This window comes from Polyodon spathula, chromosome 2 (genome assembly GCF_017654505.1).
Source record: "Polyodon spathula isolate WHYD16114869_AA chromosome 2, ASM1765450v1, whole genome shotgun sequence".
In the NCBI taxonomy this organism is placed as follows: domain Eukaryota; kingdom Metazoa; phylum Chordata; class Actinopteri; order Acipenseriformes; family Polyodontidae; genus Polyodon; species Polyodon spathula.
The window spans coordinates 73,323,773-73,342,798 of NC_054535.1; the positions used below are offsets into that span (position 1 = coordinate 73,323,773).

At 36.2% G+C, this 19,026-nt stretch overlaps 1 protein-coding gene across 3 annotated transcripts in view; it reads right to left on the minus strand.

The window, feature by feature from the left end:
• The window catches only part of LOC121300231 (probable global transcription activator SNF2L2), a 51,843-nt gene extending 35,571 nt beyond the window's left edge, over positions 1 to 16,272 (minus strand). For all 3 annotated transcript variants that reach the window (XM_041228739.1, XM_041228746.1, XM_041228731.1), the window contains exons 1-21: positions 16,157 to 16,272; positions 13,998 to 14,252; positions 13,368 to 13,497; positions 12,721 to 13,050; positions 11,935 to 12,036; positions 9,851 to 10,097; positions 9,552 to 9,678; positions 8,966 to 9,139; positions 8,579 to 8,752; positions 7,660 to 7,830; positions 7,410 to 7,463; positions 5,670 to 5,800; positions 5,431 to 5,488; positions 3,498 to 3,598; positions 3,016 to 3,163; positions 2,650 to 2,813; positions 2,334 to 2,400; positions 1,663 to 1,773; positions 1,234 to 1,476; positions 368 to 481; positions 7 to 114 (exon numbers count right to left, since the gene is read on the minus strand). In XM_041228739.1, coding sequence (XP_041084673.1) covers positions 7 to 114; positions 368 to 481; positions 1,234 to 1,476; positions 1,663 to 1,773; positions 2,334 to 2,400; positions 2,650 to 2,813; positions 3,016 to 3,163; positions 3,498 to 3,598; positions 5,431 to 5,488; positions 5,670 to 5,800; positions 7,410 to 7,463; positions 7,660 to 7,830; positions 8,579 to 8,752; positions 8,966 to 9,139; positions 9,552 to 9,678; positions 9,851 to 10,097; positions 11,935 to 12,036; positions 12,721 to 13,050; positions 13,368 to 13,497; positions 13,998 to 14,225 — 2,982 coding nt within the window. In that variant the 5' untranslated portion in view covers positions 14,226 to 14,252; positions 16,157 to 16,272. The remainder of the gene's footprint in view (positions 1 to 6; positions 115 to 367; positions 482 to 1,233; positions 1,477 to 1,662; positions 1,774 to 2,333; positions 2,401 to 2,649; positions 2,814 to 3,015; positions 3,164 to 3,497; positions 3,599 to 5,430; positions 5,489 to 5,669; positions 5,801 to 7,409; positions 7,464 to 7,659; positions 7,831 to 8,578; positions 8,753 to 8,965; positions 9,140 to 9,551; positions 9,679 to 9,850; positions 10,098 to 11,934; positions 12,037 to 12,720; positions 13,051 to 13,367; positions 13,498 to 13,997; positions 14,253 to 16,156) is intronic.
• Between the last annotated feature and the right edge of the window lie 2,754 nt (positions 16,273 to 19,026).

The window sequence follows — 19,026 nt, forward strand, 5'->3', positions numbered from 1 at the left end:
CTATACCTTTTTGTCTTTCTCCGAGCCATCTGTGAGCAGTATGCCTTTGGCTTGCATATGCCGGTACAGAACCTTCTGTATAGCTGACATGTCACATTTGACCACATACTCCACCTAAAAATGAAACAACAGCAATAAATGAGCAATAACTGATGAAACCTTTTCTGAAGCAAAGTACATTTCTCTTTTCTCCATCGTCATCTCTTTTAATTAGTACAGCAATAAACACTTAACAATAGACAAATATATGTAGGAACCTGAGGATGTCATTTATATAATTGAGTTATCTGTTAGTGAACGAACGTATTACATGAAGATAAACATAAGTGATGTTGCTTTGGTTGTAAAGAAAACCCCTGATACTTACCTTTTCAGGTAACTGCGATTCGACTTCTTTTTTCAGTCTCCTCAGAAGGAAGGGTCTCAGAACTTTGTGCAGACGCCGGATAATAAGAATAGTCTCCTCCTCATTCAAATCAACCTTTCATTTTGATGAGACATTATTTGAAAAAGTAATTATCATCTGTACATTTACATATTTATTTGAAAAGGTTATTACCAGTGGTTTTACTTATAACTTGCTGGTTATTGCAAGCAACCAACACAAACATGGTTGGCATTCTATACAAAGGGGCTCTCATATTTCTGATTACTGTATTTCAACAGTATTTGTTATCAGTTTTACTGTATTTCTATTAGTTGGTGGATGTGTGGTTTCTAGCATTCAACAAAGCTGCTTACCTGTAGACCCAGTATTACATCATAAGTATTACTTTCTATGCTGTACGAACATAAAGACAGTGACAAGCATCTCCATGTAATGCCTTATTCTAATACTCTCATTAACTTGAGCTAAAGATTGTTCTAAGCAAGTTTCATCATAACTGGATAAGCGGTTGCCTATACAAACTCTAGAATGTGACACACAGTGGATAATCAATTGTTTTTACCACAGACATTGTACCTTTCCTCTCAGCTGTCTGGATTTCTTTAGTAAAACTGCATGACATGCTCAATGTCGTCTATTACATGCTTCTATTACATAATATATATTTTTTTGGCCCTATTACATTTTCTTGCACTTCCCTAATTTCCATAACTAGTTACAATGACTGTATAAACCTCCTTCCACAGAAATCAGATGTTTAAAACAAAACTTAAATATTATATAGATTTCATAGATAACAAAACTTCACTCAGAACTGCTATGAAACTGCTATTAAGGCAATTTACCCGTTCTCCAGTCATGGCGAAGGGGGCATTGAACCACTGTTCGAAAGTGCTACAGCTCTTGAAGATGGTGGGCAACAAGAAGTTCAGCAGAGCCCAGAGTTCGGGGAGTTTATTCTGAAGTGGGGTTCCTGTCAGGAGGAGTCGTCTAGGGGCGACGTAATGGGTGTTGAGCACTTGAGTTAGCTTACAGTGGTGATTCTTCATGCGATGCCCCTCGTCTACAATCATGTACTTCCAGCGGATCTGTAAAAATCATCAAACTGCTTTCAATCATCAACAAGCCTACATTCTTTTAAGTCAAAAACAGATTGACTTCAGTTCAAACAGAAATACTAAAATGTCATTAACCATAACCTAATTCTGCAATACTGTCTTACAGCCCTTCTGAAAAGCTGTACGGTATTTAGTTTGTGTGTAAAACAGTTTTACCTTAGCAAGAATCTGTTTATCCTTTATAACGTACTCGTATGTGGTCAGAAGAACATTGAACTTCCCACTTCGAAGCTGTCCAAGAAGTGAGCGCCGCATTGCTGGTGTCCCCTTGAAGAAAACACAAATATGAGCAATATTACATCAACTATAAGGGTTAGGTTATTGGATTTATACTCTATATTATGTTTTGATATGTTCAGTCACTATGTTTTTTGATGATGTCATTCCACTTGTGAGTTCACAAATCCTGTTAAATAGACAATACCTGGTTTAACAAAACTAAAGAAAAGTTGGCAGAAATATTGATTGATGTATAAGGTTTTTTTTTTTTTTTCCTAATCTGAAACCAGTCATATTCAATACTTTACAACCTGAGCATCATGTGAGTTTTAGGAGCCTGCATGGTTTAAAAAATGGAATAATCACTGACCAGCAGCTGAGAGGCTATAGTAAAAACCTATTACTAGGAACACATGGCCGGTCATAATGTTGTTTTTTTGTGTGCTTCTGGTTTCAAATTCCTAATTTTTTTCTTATATGTTCTAAAGCTGATTGATCATTCAGCAATTCAAGAATAACTGGACGGATGGACGACGAACAGTCATATGAACTGCTATTGAAGTGTACTTCTGTAGTATTTAGATAAATTTCAGCACAGAATAACTAACCTTATAAGAAATCTTCACCACAGAAGGTGACCATTTATCCAGTTCATACACCCAGTTGGACAAGGTTCTGAAAAGTAGTAGTAGAAATTAAATATAATAATCACTAAAAAAAAACATTGTATCCTTTAACAGTGTCAGTACAGTGGAAAAGTAACTCAATGTGACCTACATTTAAAGTTTAGTAAATAAACATCTTATAAAAAATCTCTATTGCAAGTTTCATAAGGGGTATTGCTACTCAAGCCTAGTCTTGTGAACGGAACAAGTAAAGGATTGCATTGCTGGATATAGACTGAACAAAAAGACTGTTACTCACGAAAGCGGCACTATGATAAGGTAGGGCCCATTGAGTCTCTTGTGTTCCATCAGGTAAGTGATGAGAGCAATGGTCTGAATGGTCTTTCCAAGACCCATTTCATCAGCTAGGATTCCATTCAGATTGTTATTATATAAGGAAACCATCCATTCCAAACCTTGAACCTAAAAGAGGAAAACAAAAATCAAAAGTGGTATGAAATGTATGACACGATATGTCAAATTTGACACGATAAATGGAATATAGAAATATGCTAATTGGGTGTTATTCACAAAACCATGAAAATATGAATGAATTGATGCAAACACTGCTTGTTTAACTCATTGTTGCAGCTGTCACATGCTGATGTTTCATTATTTGTCTCACCTGATAGTGTTTCAAACTTCCATTAACCAATAGAGAAGACTGTTTTTCCACCCTTTCTGTGACTGCATGGGCCACTCCATAATATGACTGGATGCATATTTCTCCAGTCTGCATTCTATATTCATCATCTACATCCTGCTTGACAGACCTGATGAGAATACACATTTTATTATAAAAATAAAAAATGTTGTTTTTCCTGTACATGTTCATAAGAAATCTATTTTGCAGCAAAGGAAAAAAAAAATCTATGTTTAAAAAATTAAATGTGTAAACCTTTAGTTTAAATAGTTGTTTACTGTCTCATTATCAAATACAATGTCAAAAGTCTTCACTGATATCTTCATTTTTAATAGCTTTTAGCAAAACACAATACAGTTTACCAGTTTAAACTTTGCAGTTTTACAATATATTTTATTTATGGGACCATTTTTAAAAGAATAATAACAAAGAGTAATATGTTTTGTTGACTATTAAAAACATACTCAATGATTTGGCTGGTAGCTCTTTCTGTAACTTCATCACTGTTTGGATCAAGAATCTTCCTTTCTTCTGATTCAGGTCTTGAAAGCTCTCCTTCATCGTCCTATGCAGAGTTATTAAAATCAGACTGATCAAGTATATTACAGTGGCACATCCTTGATAAAACTAACTTGACTGCACACACTGATGCAAAATTCTGAAGAATTCTTTGAACTAGGGATGGGACAGTATAACATTTACATGCATAAAATAAAGGCATAAAAAATAAAGACTAATGTAAATCACCAACAAATCACACTTCCTTTAAACATTTGGTATTTAGTATTTTACTATGCCAAATAACTTGATGTTTCTTTTTTTATAAAGACAATCAGACTTAAAAAAATAAAAAAAATAAAATACCAAGGGACGATGCAAAGATCACGAGTGACCTGCTAATCATAAATAACCACTAAAACTACAGCAGCCACCTTGTTAGCGCAGGCAAATGACATTTTATCATTATTGAATGAAGCCGTGAACAGCCTTGTCAACACTATATTAAATAAATAAATCAATTATTTTAATAAACATAATGTACTAAATCAGTGATAAGTGATGTATAACTTTACAATAAAGTTAATATTAATCAATTACATTAAACTGACTTTTGATAATCCAGACAAATGTAAATATAGCACGTTGAAAATGTGTGCTACGCTGCAAGGTTTGGAGAAGGCGTTTCTCTAAAAGCTGCGTGTGACGTCAGAAAGACAGCAGCCAAGAGCAGCCGGCGCAGCAAACGCTGGGTAACAGAACGCAGCAACTGAAAGTGTATTCTGTGTTGCTGACCGTTTCCTTCAAAACCACTATCAAAATACAGTATCAGTTCACAAAAAGATCTTCCTCAGACACTTTGCTAAGGCTGCAAGTACCACCGCTTGATTTAGAAGAAGCCTGTTTGCAGTTAAAAAATGCTTAACCGTTGTATAAAGGAACTACAATAATTGCGGTACAGAATAAAAGGAACAGTATTAATACCGTAATGTACCTAGACCGCGGTTAACCGAAAAACCAGTATACCAACCAATCCCTACTCTGCACCCTCTGAATGTGCATACCATTTTTATTTTGTTGTTTTTTTTTTTTATCCAATTACATTTGTTTCCCATGATAAGTATACGACCCCTTTGAAACAGTGAGTTTGTCAATGATTCTCCATAGCAAATTTTTAAAACTCATGTTTCAGAAAGTGGTGTGTGGCGGAGTGTCACTCCCCTTTGTTTATTATTGTTTTGATTTATATATTAATGCGATGGCGAAAGCCGTCCGATATTATTATTTATTATTACTATGTATTGTTTGGCCGGACGAGCGAGACGCCGTCCGCCAGGTTATTGTTTTTATTTTTGAAAACCATGTGAGGATGCGTGACTGATTATTTAACTAGCTGACAGTCATGCATCCTTATTTAATCTCTTGCAGACTGTGGCATAATATAAAGAATAATAACATAATATAAGAATATAAAAGCCTGCAGCTGTCTGCAGTCGAGGGGGAGTGTAAGAGGAGAGACGTAAGTCTGTGTAAGAGGAATATAACAATTGCTAGCATGCTGGTTTATACACCAGCACGATACTTGTTTTGTTGCTGTTTATTATTTTTTATTTGTTTGGCAACGTGCCTTTTGTTTTGTGTCTTTTGTTTGATCAAATCTTTTGGTTGTTTATTTAATAAAACGCTGGACGCTGTAGCGTCTCGGGTTTACCGCCATCACGTGTTTTGGTTTCTGTGTTCTTCCGGGTCTGACGTCACCACTACTGTCATCCTGGTCTCATGGTATCAAACATAACTCTTCAATATGCTTTCTCTGTATACATGTTGTGTATAAAGCTAAAAAACAAAGCAGAATTATCCAGCTGCTAAACAAACTACACTATTAAATAAAGTACATACCTCTTCCTCATATTCTGATTCACTTTCTTCGCTGTCTGAACGAGGAGCAACTTCATAGCTAAAAGTGAATTTGAGAAATAATAATAATATATATATCCTTCAGTCCCCCTCATCAATTTACACACATTGCAGACCAGTGTATTACATTCACTAATGTACAGTACATCAAAATGTATTCTTGGCTCTCTTTTACCCCAACAATTCCATATTTATGAGACACTTTGATTAAAAATACATACCCAGGATTCATTTCTAGCCAGGCCTCCAATTGACTGGATTTTGGTGCATCTGTTCCTTGTAAGACTTTGCCAGTTTCCGTTTGAATAACTTTAACTGGAAGTTCACTCATCTGACTGCTTTCATCTATTGGCTGCAAACAATAATAAGGCCTTTAAAATAAATCTGATAGAACATCTGATACAAAAACTAATTAACCCTTTAAGGACCGGGATCGTGTTAACACGACCATAGTGAAGTGGGCTTCTAGGACCGCGATCGTGTAAACACAATAGAAAAGCAATTAGTTTTGATGACTTACAGGGCCACCAAACTTTGCATTACAGGCTTGAAACACAGTCAATAGATAGGGGAGGGACTGACGTTCACTTCCTGACGTTTTTATTTTTTCATGTGACGTCACAGAAAGGGGCATTTAGTGTCTAAAGGGCGGAGACAGTTTATAGCAGCCAGGAAGAGACAGAAGCAGAAACAAAACATCACAGAAACTTATTTAGAGCTAATTCAAAAAAGGGAAGCACTGTAAATCTGATGTATTTGACTTATTATATTAGAACATGAATTCTGTGTCATGTGTTTTGATTTTATACAAAAATTTTTTAGATATTTTGTGTGTGTGTGTGTGTGTGTGTGTGTGTGTGTGTGTGTGTGTGTGTGTGTGTGTGTGTGTGTGTATATAAGCATATACTATTTTATGAACTAAATTTATCAGGTATTTTTTTTTTTTTTTTCCTTATTACTGGTAATAATTAAATTAGTAACTATTATTTTATATTTAAATATTTATTTTGAAAAAATAAATTGACAGCAGTATCCATTACTGTTTATAAAGACCCTGAGAATAGAAGTGTATTATGTAATTATGTAATTGCAATCACTCAAAACAATGTCTTGTAATCTGCCCATACATCAATATTTTTCAACAAAACTTTCCTGAAGTATTCTAAGGTCCCTCGGGTCACAGAATAACACTTTTTTATACATGTATCTTTAAGCAGAATACATAATAAAAATTACTTTAAAAAATGAGAAAAGTTTATATGGTTTCTGAAGTACTTAATAATGTTCCCCAAAGTGTTCTGCAGAAAGAGAGTAAACTACAGCCAAAAAACACCTGGTCCTGGGAGAGCATCCCACTGAAAAATGCTTGGTCCTGAAAGGGTTAAATAGCAGTGTGGCAGAGCAGAGCTCTGCCCTACATAGATTGGCAGGGATGGGGTAAAATTCCCCTACCTGCCTGGGTTTATTGTGTTCAGGTGGCTGGGGTTGATTGGAGTAATTAACAATCAATCAGCACCTAGCCACCTGACACAAAAGGAGGCCTCAGCTTCCCATTAGGGAGAGGAGGGAGCTGAGGAAGCAAGCGGATGGTTGTGCTTGCTATTTTTTTTGGTTTGCTGTTTTGTGTTTTTGTTAATCTTCTGGTCCATGGAAGGCATCGCCCAGCGTGGAAGCCTTTATTTTGTAAGTTTTGCTTTGTTATATGTGTTTGAATATCTTTGTTTTGGCCTTGTGCCCTTTTATTTTGTGTTTACTTATAATAAAAGTATTATTTTTTTGAACTGTAGTCTGTCTCTGGGCCTCTATCCACTCGCCAGTCTGTCACAAGCAATTTGTTTGATTATCAAAACATCATAAATGCTTTTTTTTTTTTTTTTAAAGAAATTGGTGAAATCTTCTTTTAAAAAAAACACAATATTGCTATTTTATACTGACATGCCTATTTGTGAAGAGAAACGTACCTCTCCATCAGGGCCCAGGCTACTATCCATTCCTTCTCCAATGTCCTCTACTTTCTGTCAGTAAAAATGTATATAATTAGAAATTTGTATATAATATAACAAATGTTAGTTTTAAAATTGAACTGTTTAGACACACCAGTCTTACTACTAATGCTAATAATAATAATTTATTTATTATAATGTGTATATAATATTATACATATTATAATAATAATAATAATACTTCCAAGTATTACTTGGTATTACAAACCTTCTTCTTTTTCTTCTTCTTCTTCTTCTCTTTGGCAGCCTGGGCTGCCTTGTGCTCATAGACCAGGTCAGTCAGGTTAGCCACGTATTCATCAGTCTGTTGTAGCAGGTATGCCAAGCGCTTATCCTTCTTCTGGTCAATCAGTTTACGGTACCCCTCTTCATCTTCCGCCTAAAAGTTTGGAACCAAAAGTTATCTTTAAATCACTACTGGCAAATGATAACAAGCTCACTTCCCTGACCAGGACATAAGAATTTATACCTCATGGTGTGACTAAACTTTTCTTTTTCTTTAATGTTTGAGGAGTCTAACAACCATTAAATAAAATACTTTCAACAGAAAAATCTAAACTGAACTATACCGACAGTACGCAGAATCTAATTAACTATCCTAGGCTATTAAGAGCTGCCAAGATAAAGCGCCGCAGCTCCCTCTAGTAGTTATCAAAAGGTGCTTTTGCTAGGCAGTGTTCATTATTTTCAGTCAGAGCTAACTGGTGTTATTTCAACAGTAATTATGAACTGGAGAATGTAATTAAAAAAAAAACAAAAACCTACAAATTATGCAAATCAAAATTAATAAAATGTAACAATTGTTTTTAAACATTTATGCCTCCCAACTCTGCTGTTAGCAGGCCGAGAACAACCCACCGTTTTTAAATGTTTACCACAGTAATTTTGCAGTTTCCCATGGTTAAACTCTGCATTTACTATTATTAACGTATATATATTTTTATATGCTTTACTATACCTCTGCGCTTTCAATGCCTACCTATGTGTTACTACACTTTACTACGCGATTACTAGTAACCTTTTAGGGAAAGGCTAATACGTTTAAACTTTAAAATGTATTTCTGTGAGAAAGTACAGTACCTAACTGCAATGTTACTTTGACTCTGCAATATAATCCAGTTACATACCATCAGCCTCCTCATTCTTTCTTTCTCAATCCGCTCCGTTTCCTTCTTCTGTTCTCTCTCTGTGTTGGTATGCCAGGTAGCAATGGCTTTGGAAAGTTTCTGAATTTTGCCCGTAACAGAACGGTGATATTCTTTGAAATCTTTTGCATGCTGCAGAATGCTGTTTAGGTATTCCTAAAAATGTGTTACAAAAATTAAAAGAAAACACATAACAGTTTCAGAAACAATAAACGTAGGACTGGTGCAGGATATAACAAATATTCTGCAAGAAAATAGCGTATTTTACTAATCATTTTTAATGCAGCAAAAACTATGTATTAATGCTTTTTTTTTTTTTAAAATAAAATGTAACAAATACAATACACTTTTGCCACATGATTTCTTTACCTGGTGCTTCTGCCTGCGTTTTCTCTCCTGTTCAATCTTCTGCTGTTTCTCCAGCTTTTCCGTCATACGGGCCTCTCTCAAAGTCTGGCGCTTACTCCGCTTGTATGCCTTTGAGTTCAGGGCTGTCTCCAAAGTAGTGTCCCGGCGCATGCATACTACCACCTCCTGCCTCAACTGTAAAAAGACAACACAAAGAGTGACGGGCAAATAGGGGACTACTAACATAAGGTTTTTAAGATGTTCATTTTTGGAAAGAGTAAGCATACTACTGTAAAATATCATGTATTGTAACTGCATGTGTCAGGACAAGACAGTATGGTTTTAATGTGGGCCTTCTGCCAAGATGTCTCAACTGCTTCATAGGTTCGTCAAGTACACAACAGGGTTTGTTCTTTTTGTGGCACAAGCACATATTAACCTTCAAATCATAACTTAAAAACGCACTTAATCATAGCATAGATTCTAGTGTATCTTGGGAGAAGCATTAGTCTACAAACATACTGTAACATACTTAGGTGAGGATTTATTTATCACTGTTATTATAACTGTACTGACAAACAAAACACTGACACAAACTAAACAGTACCTGGCGCTGGAAATTCAAAAGTCTTAAGGCCTTCAACTCTACAGTAGCTTTTGTTCGCAAATCTGGTGGCAAAGAACCAGGCAAGTTCTCAAGTTCTTGAATTCTATGAGCAATCCGAGCTTGAAGCCTTGGGAGGAAAAATGAATTGAGTAATGTGCAATAACAGTAACAGCAATACAATGAAGGACACTGAGTGATCAAAGATATTACCACTTTAGAGACATAGGTAGAGACATATCTGGTTCCGCTCTAAATAACTTAGACCCAAGTTTTTTTTGTATTACTTTTGCATAGTGTACCTGTACTCCCGTTCTTGAAGTATCTCCACAGGGTCCAGGCCCTGTGGTTTCTGAATGGGTGTTATCCGGTTCTGTTTTTGCTGGAGTTGAATAGTGGAAGATGGCTGGCCAGGAGGCTGCTGGGGCAGCGAGGTTCCTGGCATAGCTGCAGCAGAGCTAGGAGCCTGCAGGGGTGCAGGAGAAGGCCTTCCACTTGTAGCTGGCACTGGAAGCTTCTGAGGAGTACTCGGGACATCTGCACTCTGGCCTAAGAAAGAAGATATATGTGTGAAGCAACAGATTCAGTGCATAACTACAAATATCAACCCTTTCACTGTTTCTACTACATATTGATTCTTTTCAAATAACAATTACAAAACATAAAAATTTCCTATATAAAAATTAAGAATAAAGTTTCCTATACTATACTGCAGAATACTACTGCTTTTTGATAGTACTATAGTATTTTGCCCTAAGGCTTAAAGAAATTGAAATATTTTAAGTTATCATTTTGTAAAAAACAAAAAAAACAAACAAAAAAAAAGAAACAGTAACACTATAGTAGTGACCATGCACAATATGAAGTAAAACATTGGGTATCCAGATAATATACACTGAACAAAAATATAAACGCAATATGTAAAGTGTTGGTCTCATGTCTCATGAGTTGAAATAAAAGATCCCAGAAATTTTCCATAAGCACAAAAAGCTTATTTCTCTCAAATTTTGTGCGCAAATTTGTTTACATCCCTGTTTGTGAGCATTTCTCTTTGCCAAGATAATCCAGCCACCTGACAGGTGTGGCATATCAAGAAGCTGATTAAACAGCATGATCATTACTCAGGGGCACCTTGTGCTGGGGACAATAAAAGGCCACTCTAAAATGTGCAGTTTTATCACAGAACACAATGCCGCAGTGTGCAATTGGCATGCTGACTGCAGGATTTTCCACCAGAGCTGATGCCAGAGAATTGGCCGCCTTACCATAAGCCACCTCCAACATCGTTTTAGAGAATTTGGCAGTACGCCCAACCGGCCTCACAACCACAGACCACGTGTAACCACGCCAGCCCAGGACCTCCACATCCGGCTTCTTCACCTGCGGGATCGTCTGAGACCAGCCACCCAGACAACTGATGAAACTTTGGGTTTGCACAACTGAAGAATTTCTACACAAACTGTCAGAAACCGTCTCAGGGAAGCTCACCTGCATGATCGTCATCCTCACCAGGGTCTTGACCTGACTGCAGTTCGGCGTCATAACCGACTTCAGTGGGCAAATGCTCACCTTCGATGGCCACTGGATGTGGCCACTCTTCACGGATGAATCCCGGTTTCAACTGTACTGGGCAGATGGCAGACAGTGTGTATGGCGTTGTGTGGGCAAGCAGTTTGCTGATCAACATTGTGAAAAGAGTGCCGCATGGTGGAGGTGGGGTTGTGGTAAGGGCAGGCATGAGCTACGGACAATGAACACAATTGCATTTTATCGATGGCAATTTGAATGCACAGAGATACCGTGATGAGATCCTGAGGCCCATTGTCATGCCATTCATCCGCCGCCATCACCTCATGCTTCAGCATGATAATGCACGGCCCCATGTTGCAAGGATCTGTACACAATTCTTGGAAGCTGAAAATGTCCCAGTTCTTCCATGGCCTGCATACTCACCAGACATGTCACCCATTGAGCATGTTCGGGATGCTCTGGATCGACGTGTACGACAGCGTTTTCCATTTCCGCCAATATCCAGCAACTTCGCGCAGCCATTGAAGAGGAGTAGGACAACATTCCACAGGCCACAATCAACAGCCTGATCAACTCTATGCGAAGGAGATGTGTTGCGCTGCATGAGGCAAATGGTGGTCAGACCAGATACTGACTGGTTATCTGATCCACACCCCTACCTTTTTTGTTTAAGGTATCTGTGACCAACAGATGCATATCTGTATTCCCAGTTACGTGAAATCCATAGATTAAGGCCTAATGAATTAATTTCAGTTGACTGATTTCCTTATATGAACTGTAACTCAGTAAAATCTTTGAAATTGTTGCATGTTGCATTTATATTTTTGTTCAGTGTAATAGTGCAGAGACTCCATACCTTCTGGCCATGGCTTAGGACCCATATTAGGAACATGTCCTGGCATTCCTTGTGCTGAAGATGGTCCTGCTTGAGGCACACTCATAGCGTGCATACCCATACCTAAAATGTAGTTGTCACACGAAATGTCAGTCAGTAGCATTCCCATGGGCACTGCAGGTTCATCATATAATAAAGGGGACTACTTTTAATTATTTAAACAGTGGCAAAATTCAATAGTCACACTTCATTTGTTTTTAAATCTTGCTTGTGTTTTACAGTAACCCCAGGGTTTTACTGACCCACTTATTAACAGTACAGCAAGTGCATACATTACAAATCATTGAATTAAGGGCTGTAAAAAATATCAGCTATATAGATTTTATTATGTTTAGTGACATAGTCCTTGTAAATTTTAAAATACCATTTATTTTACAAACCACTAAACCTGTAAACAAACAAAAACGCTACCTTACTATATATCTACCAACACCCTGAAAGGGCCTGTTTTTCTTTTACAGCATGTGTAGGCCACCTGAAGTGCCTGCTGTTTCTTTGCATGTTCACAGTCCCATTTCCCAAAACCTATAGGAGCTGTACAAAACATAAGAAACACCTGCAATATTGTAATTCTGGAGAAGAGGGGCACAGAGTTTCAGAAAGTTATCTTGAGGGTGCTATAAGTTTTTAGCTGGCAAAATAATTACTGCTTGCTGAATATTGACCTCTAAGCATGCAAGGCCTTAAATCAGAATTAATTTAAATTTTTCATTACCTGGATATTACCTGAATTGTTTCAACACTTACCAGGTGGCCTATTATAGGCAGAACTAACTTGTTGCTGTTGCATCACAGGCAGTGTTCTCTTTCCCTGTACTGCAAGCTGCAGGTTTTCTGGTAACGGCTGCCCCCTGCCAAGGATTTTATAAGCCAGGATCTGAGCCCGAAGCTGCTGCAGCTGAACTGAACTGAAAGAAGCACTGCGACTCTGCTGCTGAGCCATCACCTGGGGATCCACAGGCATCATAGGGCCTGTTTGGGTGGGAGTCATCTGGGGGGGTGTGGGACCACCTCCTGACATTGGACTGGGAACATGTTCAGGAACACCCATGGGTGATGGGTGAGGGGACAAGTAACCTTCAAAGACAAGGAGGAATTTATTACAAATCATTTTCATTAAAAATGATTAATATTTCTCTATATTTTCTCTTTTTTGATTGCCGTTATATTGCATGCCCACAATGTGGAATGACACTAGGCTAGTGCAAATGCAAGGAGAATAAATTAGATTAGACTACCTTTCCAATCAACCTTTTAGAAGCGTATTTTACCACTATCAGTAATGCAAAGCTTTGCTGCTTGTTAAAATATCTGTAACATTAAAAGTGTGATTTTGGTAGATTATAAATATTACTGCAGTAGCAGTATTACTGCAATAGTAGTAAGGTGGATACCCTGGCTATGCGGATCCATAGGACTCTGTGGTGGGCCCATTCCAGCATGAAGTGATCTCATTCCCATTCCCTTCATCTGGCCAAAATGCATTTCTTCCCCCATTCCCTTGTCGTGCATACCTTCCATCAGCTAAAGTGGAAAAATGAAAACAGCATTTATCAAAAGTACAAACTTAAAAAAAACAAGAACACTTCAAGATGTTAAGAAATGTCTTCCTTTTTTTCATTGACTGAGACACAGACCTATATTCTCTGAAACACTCTAACCTATTAGCTAGAAAATAAAGTGGCCTGATGTATATCAACATATTTAAAAAAAAAAAAACTAGTTATTTATCTGGTTATGTGACCAGTAACACATATTAATAACTAAAAATTGTATTAATATTATTGCAATAATGTTACTTAAATTTGAGTAATTTTTCAAGAAATTATATAGCTGTTAACTAACAGTGCAGTAAGCCATTCATTAACTTTCAACCACTGTATGTCTAGAGGCTGATTGAAAAAATAAATAATTCTGTAAGCATACCAATGGTATTTATAGCTTATACTTAGTTATTCTGCAGTCAGATGTTTTCAGATGTTTTGGTATCACTAGGGAAACACTGAAAACAATCAATACAGTACCTTGTGCATCTGGTGCATGCTATCTTGTGAATAATCTCCAGATCCTTGGTTTGGAATGTTGTGTCCAACACTGGGTGGCCCGGGACTTGGCCCCATCATGCTGTGGACTGACCCTGGAGAAGGACCTGGTCCAGGGCTGGGACCTAAAATAGGCCCAGGAGACAGACCTGGCCCTGGAGAAGGGCCAGGGTGGGACATTCCACCCGACGGGTCTGTAGGTGTAGACATCTGTACCACTGACAAGTCTGAAGGAAACTATTGAAAAAATTAGAACAATATATACTAGTTTGAAAGGTGCATGTATATTAAAGATGTACAGTAATCTTCAGTTACCTTCTCCTGCAAGTAGGACATAATAGTAAACCTTGAACAGTTGCATGGGTCAATTTGTACAACTTTCTGTACAACTTGTTAATTCCTACTACAATTAGTTTTTGAGACACTTTCTCTCAGAGCTGAGCTGGAACTTTCAAGTACAATCACTCATATAAAAGGTTGGATACTCAGAGTCCCCATACTGTATAAGGATTACATTTCTTTTTACATAATGTGTTCCAATTTATCAGCAATGTTTTCAGATAAAACACTGGATTTTCATGATATTGATGTTCATGAAATAATTGATTATTGCATTTGTTTAAAAAACAAAACAAAAACAAAAACAAAAAAAAAATTTTTTTTGGTAAATCCCACATAGACAGTTACAAATAAACAGACTTTAAATAACTTTTTGAAAAAAAAAAAAAACTTTGTAATGTATTTTCCATTTGTGAATATCACGTCTAAATGGTTCATCTCTGTTAATAAATTAATATAATGTACTTGTTTAATTTCTTAAATTGTTATATCTTAAATTCTGTTATATTTTAAAGATTGGCTTACACCTGCTATTAACTTTCATTTCCAGTCTCACTAATTTTCTGAAAACAGTTTGTTTAGAGCTAAATTATTTAAGTAGCCTAAATATGTATAGATCAAAAGCCTACAAGCACCATTTAAGAAAAGCTCATTATTTTGCATAACAATAGATCTTTTTTTTTTAATGTCACACCTTCTCAGCTTTAGGCCGATGTCATTTGACATCTGATGTATTGTACTTTATGAATAAAAAGGATAATTCAATATTCTGTATGTGTTCATAAATGTAGAGTTTTTATCTTGTCGTATTTGGGAGAAAGTAATCAACCTGTTCACACGTGGTTGCAGTTATATACCAACACATAATGTAGTATATAATAATTTGAATAGGAAATTTTGGTTATGTATTATTGGTATTACTTTGAATAAATAGATGTAATAACTATTAATATAATTAGTGTACATTGTTTTTACATTTTCCTCAAAGGGTCTGCCTTTATCATATTCATTTGCACAAAAATCCCAAGTGGACTAACACGTTATGAAGACATTTCTTAAAAAAAAAAAAAAAAAAAAAAAGATCTGTTTTACTAAAAACAAAAATAACTTCTTCAACAATAATCTTTTTTTTTGTTCTCCCCTTTGCTCCGTTATGCCAGAATGATCAACAACATGTCTGTTCATCTCCGACTTCTTCCTGATTCTTGTTATTAAAAAAAAGAAAAAAAACAAAACTATCCTCTGCAGGCCTCAACTTTCTAATTCAAACTTCGCTTACACAAACTTTACCTCACATGCCCCTTTAACACTTAACACACACACAATTACGCAAACTATAAGATGATGTTGTTGTTGTTGTAGTAAAAAAAAAAAAAAAAACTAAAAAGAAAAATAAAAAACAAGCAACCTATTTTTGTCACATCCATTGCGTTTTTGTAACTACATTATATTTTGTAAATGCCGCTGATTGGATCATGGCTTCCCCTGACTACTGCGTAAATTACCCAGCCCTTACTCAAAATCTGAATTTAAAAAGTTCACACACAGAGACCGCAAGCAATTTAATAATACACACTGTGGCTGGGTTTAAAACAACTATATTGTATCCCAGCACAAAGGTCAACATTACATTAGTAACTTCATTAAAAAATCGATAACAGTAAGTTGAAGAAGCTACTTCTACTGTAGCCCCATAACATAATAAATTGCAGAGATAGGTATGCAGAGATCAACGCGTAGTAGAGGCGCACGCATTAACCAAATAATATTTAAAAAAAAAAACGTATATGAATTCCATTTACCTTGTTGAAGAATAAACAGAACTATGAATTGTAGGGGGGAAAAAGCAATCGGCCCATAGATATGACTACATTGACAGCCATCAACAGCTCCCCTCCCCCTCTGTTTGCTGACATCCAGAAGGTGAGATTTAGCCTCACGCATTTCGATTGGTTAGAAAGGCAGGAAATACAACCCATTGAGGGATCTGATTGGTGGATTCCACCATCTATCAAATTTACAGTACAGTAAACCCTGCGGGTTTTACACAGTTGCAAGAGAAGGTACTGGAATGTAGATTTATTGTACTTAAATCGTTGTGTTTTTTTTTTTTTTTTTTTTGGGGGGGGGGGGGGGGGGGGGGGGGGGGTGGCTGGACTGAAGGGGTTTTCAAGGACTTGTAGGTGGAACAGTACATTTTACCAAATGCCGTGGCTGGCCTCTAATTTAACCGAAAAATACACACAAGTCAACGAAAATGCGCGTTTTAAATGTCAAATATATGACATTTATTGGTAGATTAAAATAATTCGCATTTCTCCTGAACAGTTCAAGTGAGATTATTCGAGTGTGCTGCGACTCCATAATCCTCAAACTATCTCATTTCCTGCCTTTTTTTTTTTTTTTTTTTTGTCAACACCACCCCCTTTGACTTCTCGCGTTGTGTGATATCCTGTCCCAGAATAGCAAACCTTTTCTGACACCGAGGGGGACAGGGAAGAGGGGAAGGGTTGGGAAGGAGTGGAGACGGGGGTGAGAAGGGGGGCGGGGGGTGTTATTGGCGTGGTTTTAACTTTGCGACTGTGTTTCGTATTCCGAGAAAAAATAAAAAATAAAAATGCCCAGGACGGATGAAACAGTCTCAAAACCCCAATTCTAACAGTATGAGGAATGTTATCCAATTATGTTGGTACCTTATTAACATCCCTCCAAAAATCTAAAGGGTTAATCGTGGTCGGATTGAGTATTTTCCGTATATGGTTCCGCTATTTCAAACAGACTACGTGTGGATGCAGTGGAGCCCCATGTGCTGCTAAAAAGATTGGTGGGATTTTAGAGGATGAAAGGGATGATGTAGCTGCTTTGCCAAAATAAATAAATAAACGAATACATACATGAATAAATAAATATATGTCTATATATGTATTTATTTCACTATTATCTATTTATTTATATATATATATATATATATATATATATATATATATATATATATATATATATATATATATATATATATATTATTTCATTTTGGCATAAAATCTAATTGCTTGCTTATTGTATTCTATTAAATCTTCTCTTGTTTCACACACCTGTTTTGTTTTCGCAGCCTATACCTTTCAATCCTGCCTGTCCATTCAATGAAATCCAAAAATTAAGTAAAAACTAATTTCAGTCATTAACAAAAAGGTTTTTGTATTTAAATACTTATTATGTCACCTTTATGTAAATTTCACCCATTCCACCTGTAGGAAAACAGCAGAAAAGTTTTTCATTTTATGATGGAAATAACGTTCGGGATAAGAGTCGGGTAAAAACAGACGATTAAGGCAATGCTACTTGCAAAATTGGACAATTTGTTGGACAAAATATGAAATTAATACAGAACTTCATTTGCATATTTGGTACCAGGATGTGATTAATCAATACAGTATTTCCAGGATGGAAATAGTTTTAAGGATTGCTTCAATTAGTCATTTATTTGCATATAAACAATGGAATTGAGCTCTATGCGTGAGATAACAATGTCAAAGGCCTGGATTCAATCGAAATTAAGGCAGTCCAATAAACTTTCAATGTAGTATGTAGATAACTTCCTATTTTTTTTTTAAGTCTGATAACTTACAGCTATTTTTAAAAGGCCTTATAAAACAGTGCTGAAAATATCTTGTTCTATTGCAATAATTACTAATTTAAGCCACAGGGGTGCGCTAGTTGCTAAATGGAAGTGGTACCTTGACTGAAATTCCACTACCTTAATATAGGCTGTCTTAGCTTAGAACTTCAGGTTTCTTGAACGACTGAAGTTAATCACCAAACTAAGTGTCATGTTAAAAAGTTTAAGAACACAACAGAAACAATAAATCCAGCCCAGCAGTTTGTATTCAGCACTGTTGTAATTTAATGCAACAGTCACTTTAATGGCTGAATGAATACTTCACAGAATAAAATGTGCTTTTATGTAAAATGTACCTGTACTTTAATTTAATAATAATAGTAATTTTTAAAAAGTATTTTTAAAGTCAGACATTTCAGAATTATGAGTGTTGTGATATGCTGAAATATCACAACTGCTGTGGGCGTTTAGGCACAATATTGTAGGAGGAGTACCTCTAAGCCCACATCATTGTGACATTTCACCAAATCACAACATAATGGAGTAATTCGAATATAAATCATTTCATATCGTTACTTACTAACATATTAATTTGACATTTAGAATCTTGATAATTATGTTTTTGTTTTTTTGGGTTTTTTTTTTTGTTTTGTTTTTTTTGGTTACATGACTAGTGACATCACTAAACACACGAAAAACTTTCACACCAGATGAATACAGGATGGGAAATACTGTGTTAAATAATAAATTGAATGATTTCAAAGATCCCGATTAGCACTAATCATAAATTAACCAATGTTATTTTAGGTAAAGAAGGCCAAGACTAGTGCTATTCATGTGAATAAGGTCCTGATGATATTTAACCACATCTAGATGAGCTTGTGATGTCATATATCCCAGTTAGTATTTTGCAGCTGCATCTTAGGAATAGCTGTATAAGTACTAAGGGAGAAAACAGGTGGGTTTATTTACACCATAGTGCACGTAGGTTGACAGCAGTTTATGATTAAGATTTTTTGTGTGATTAGGGCCCGGTTTACAGAGTGATTGTGTTTG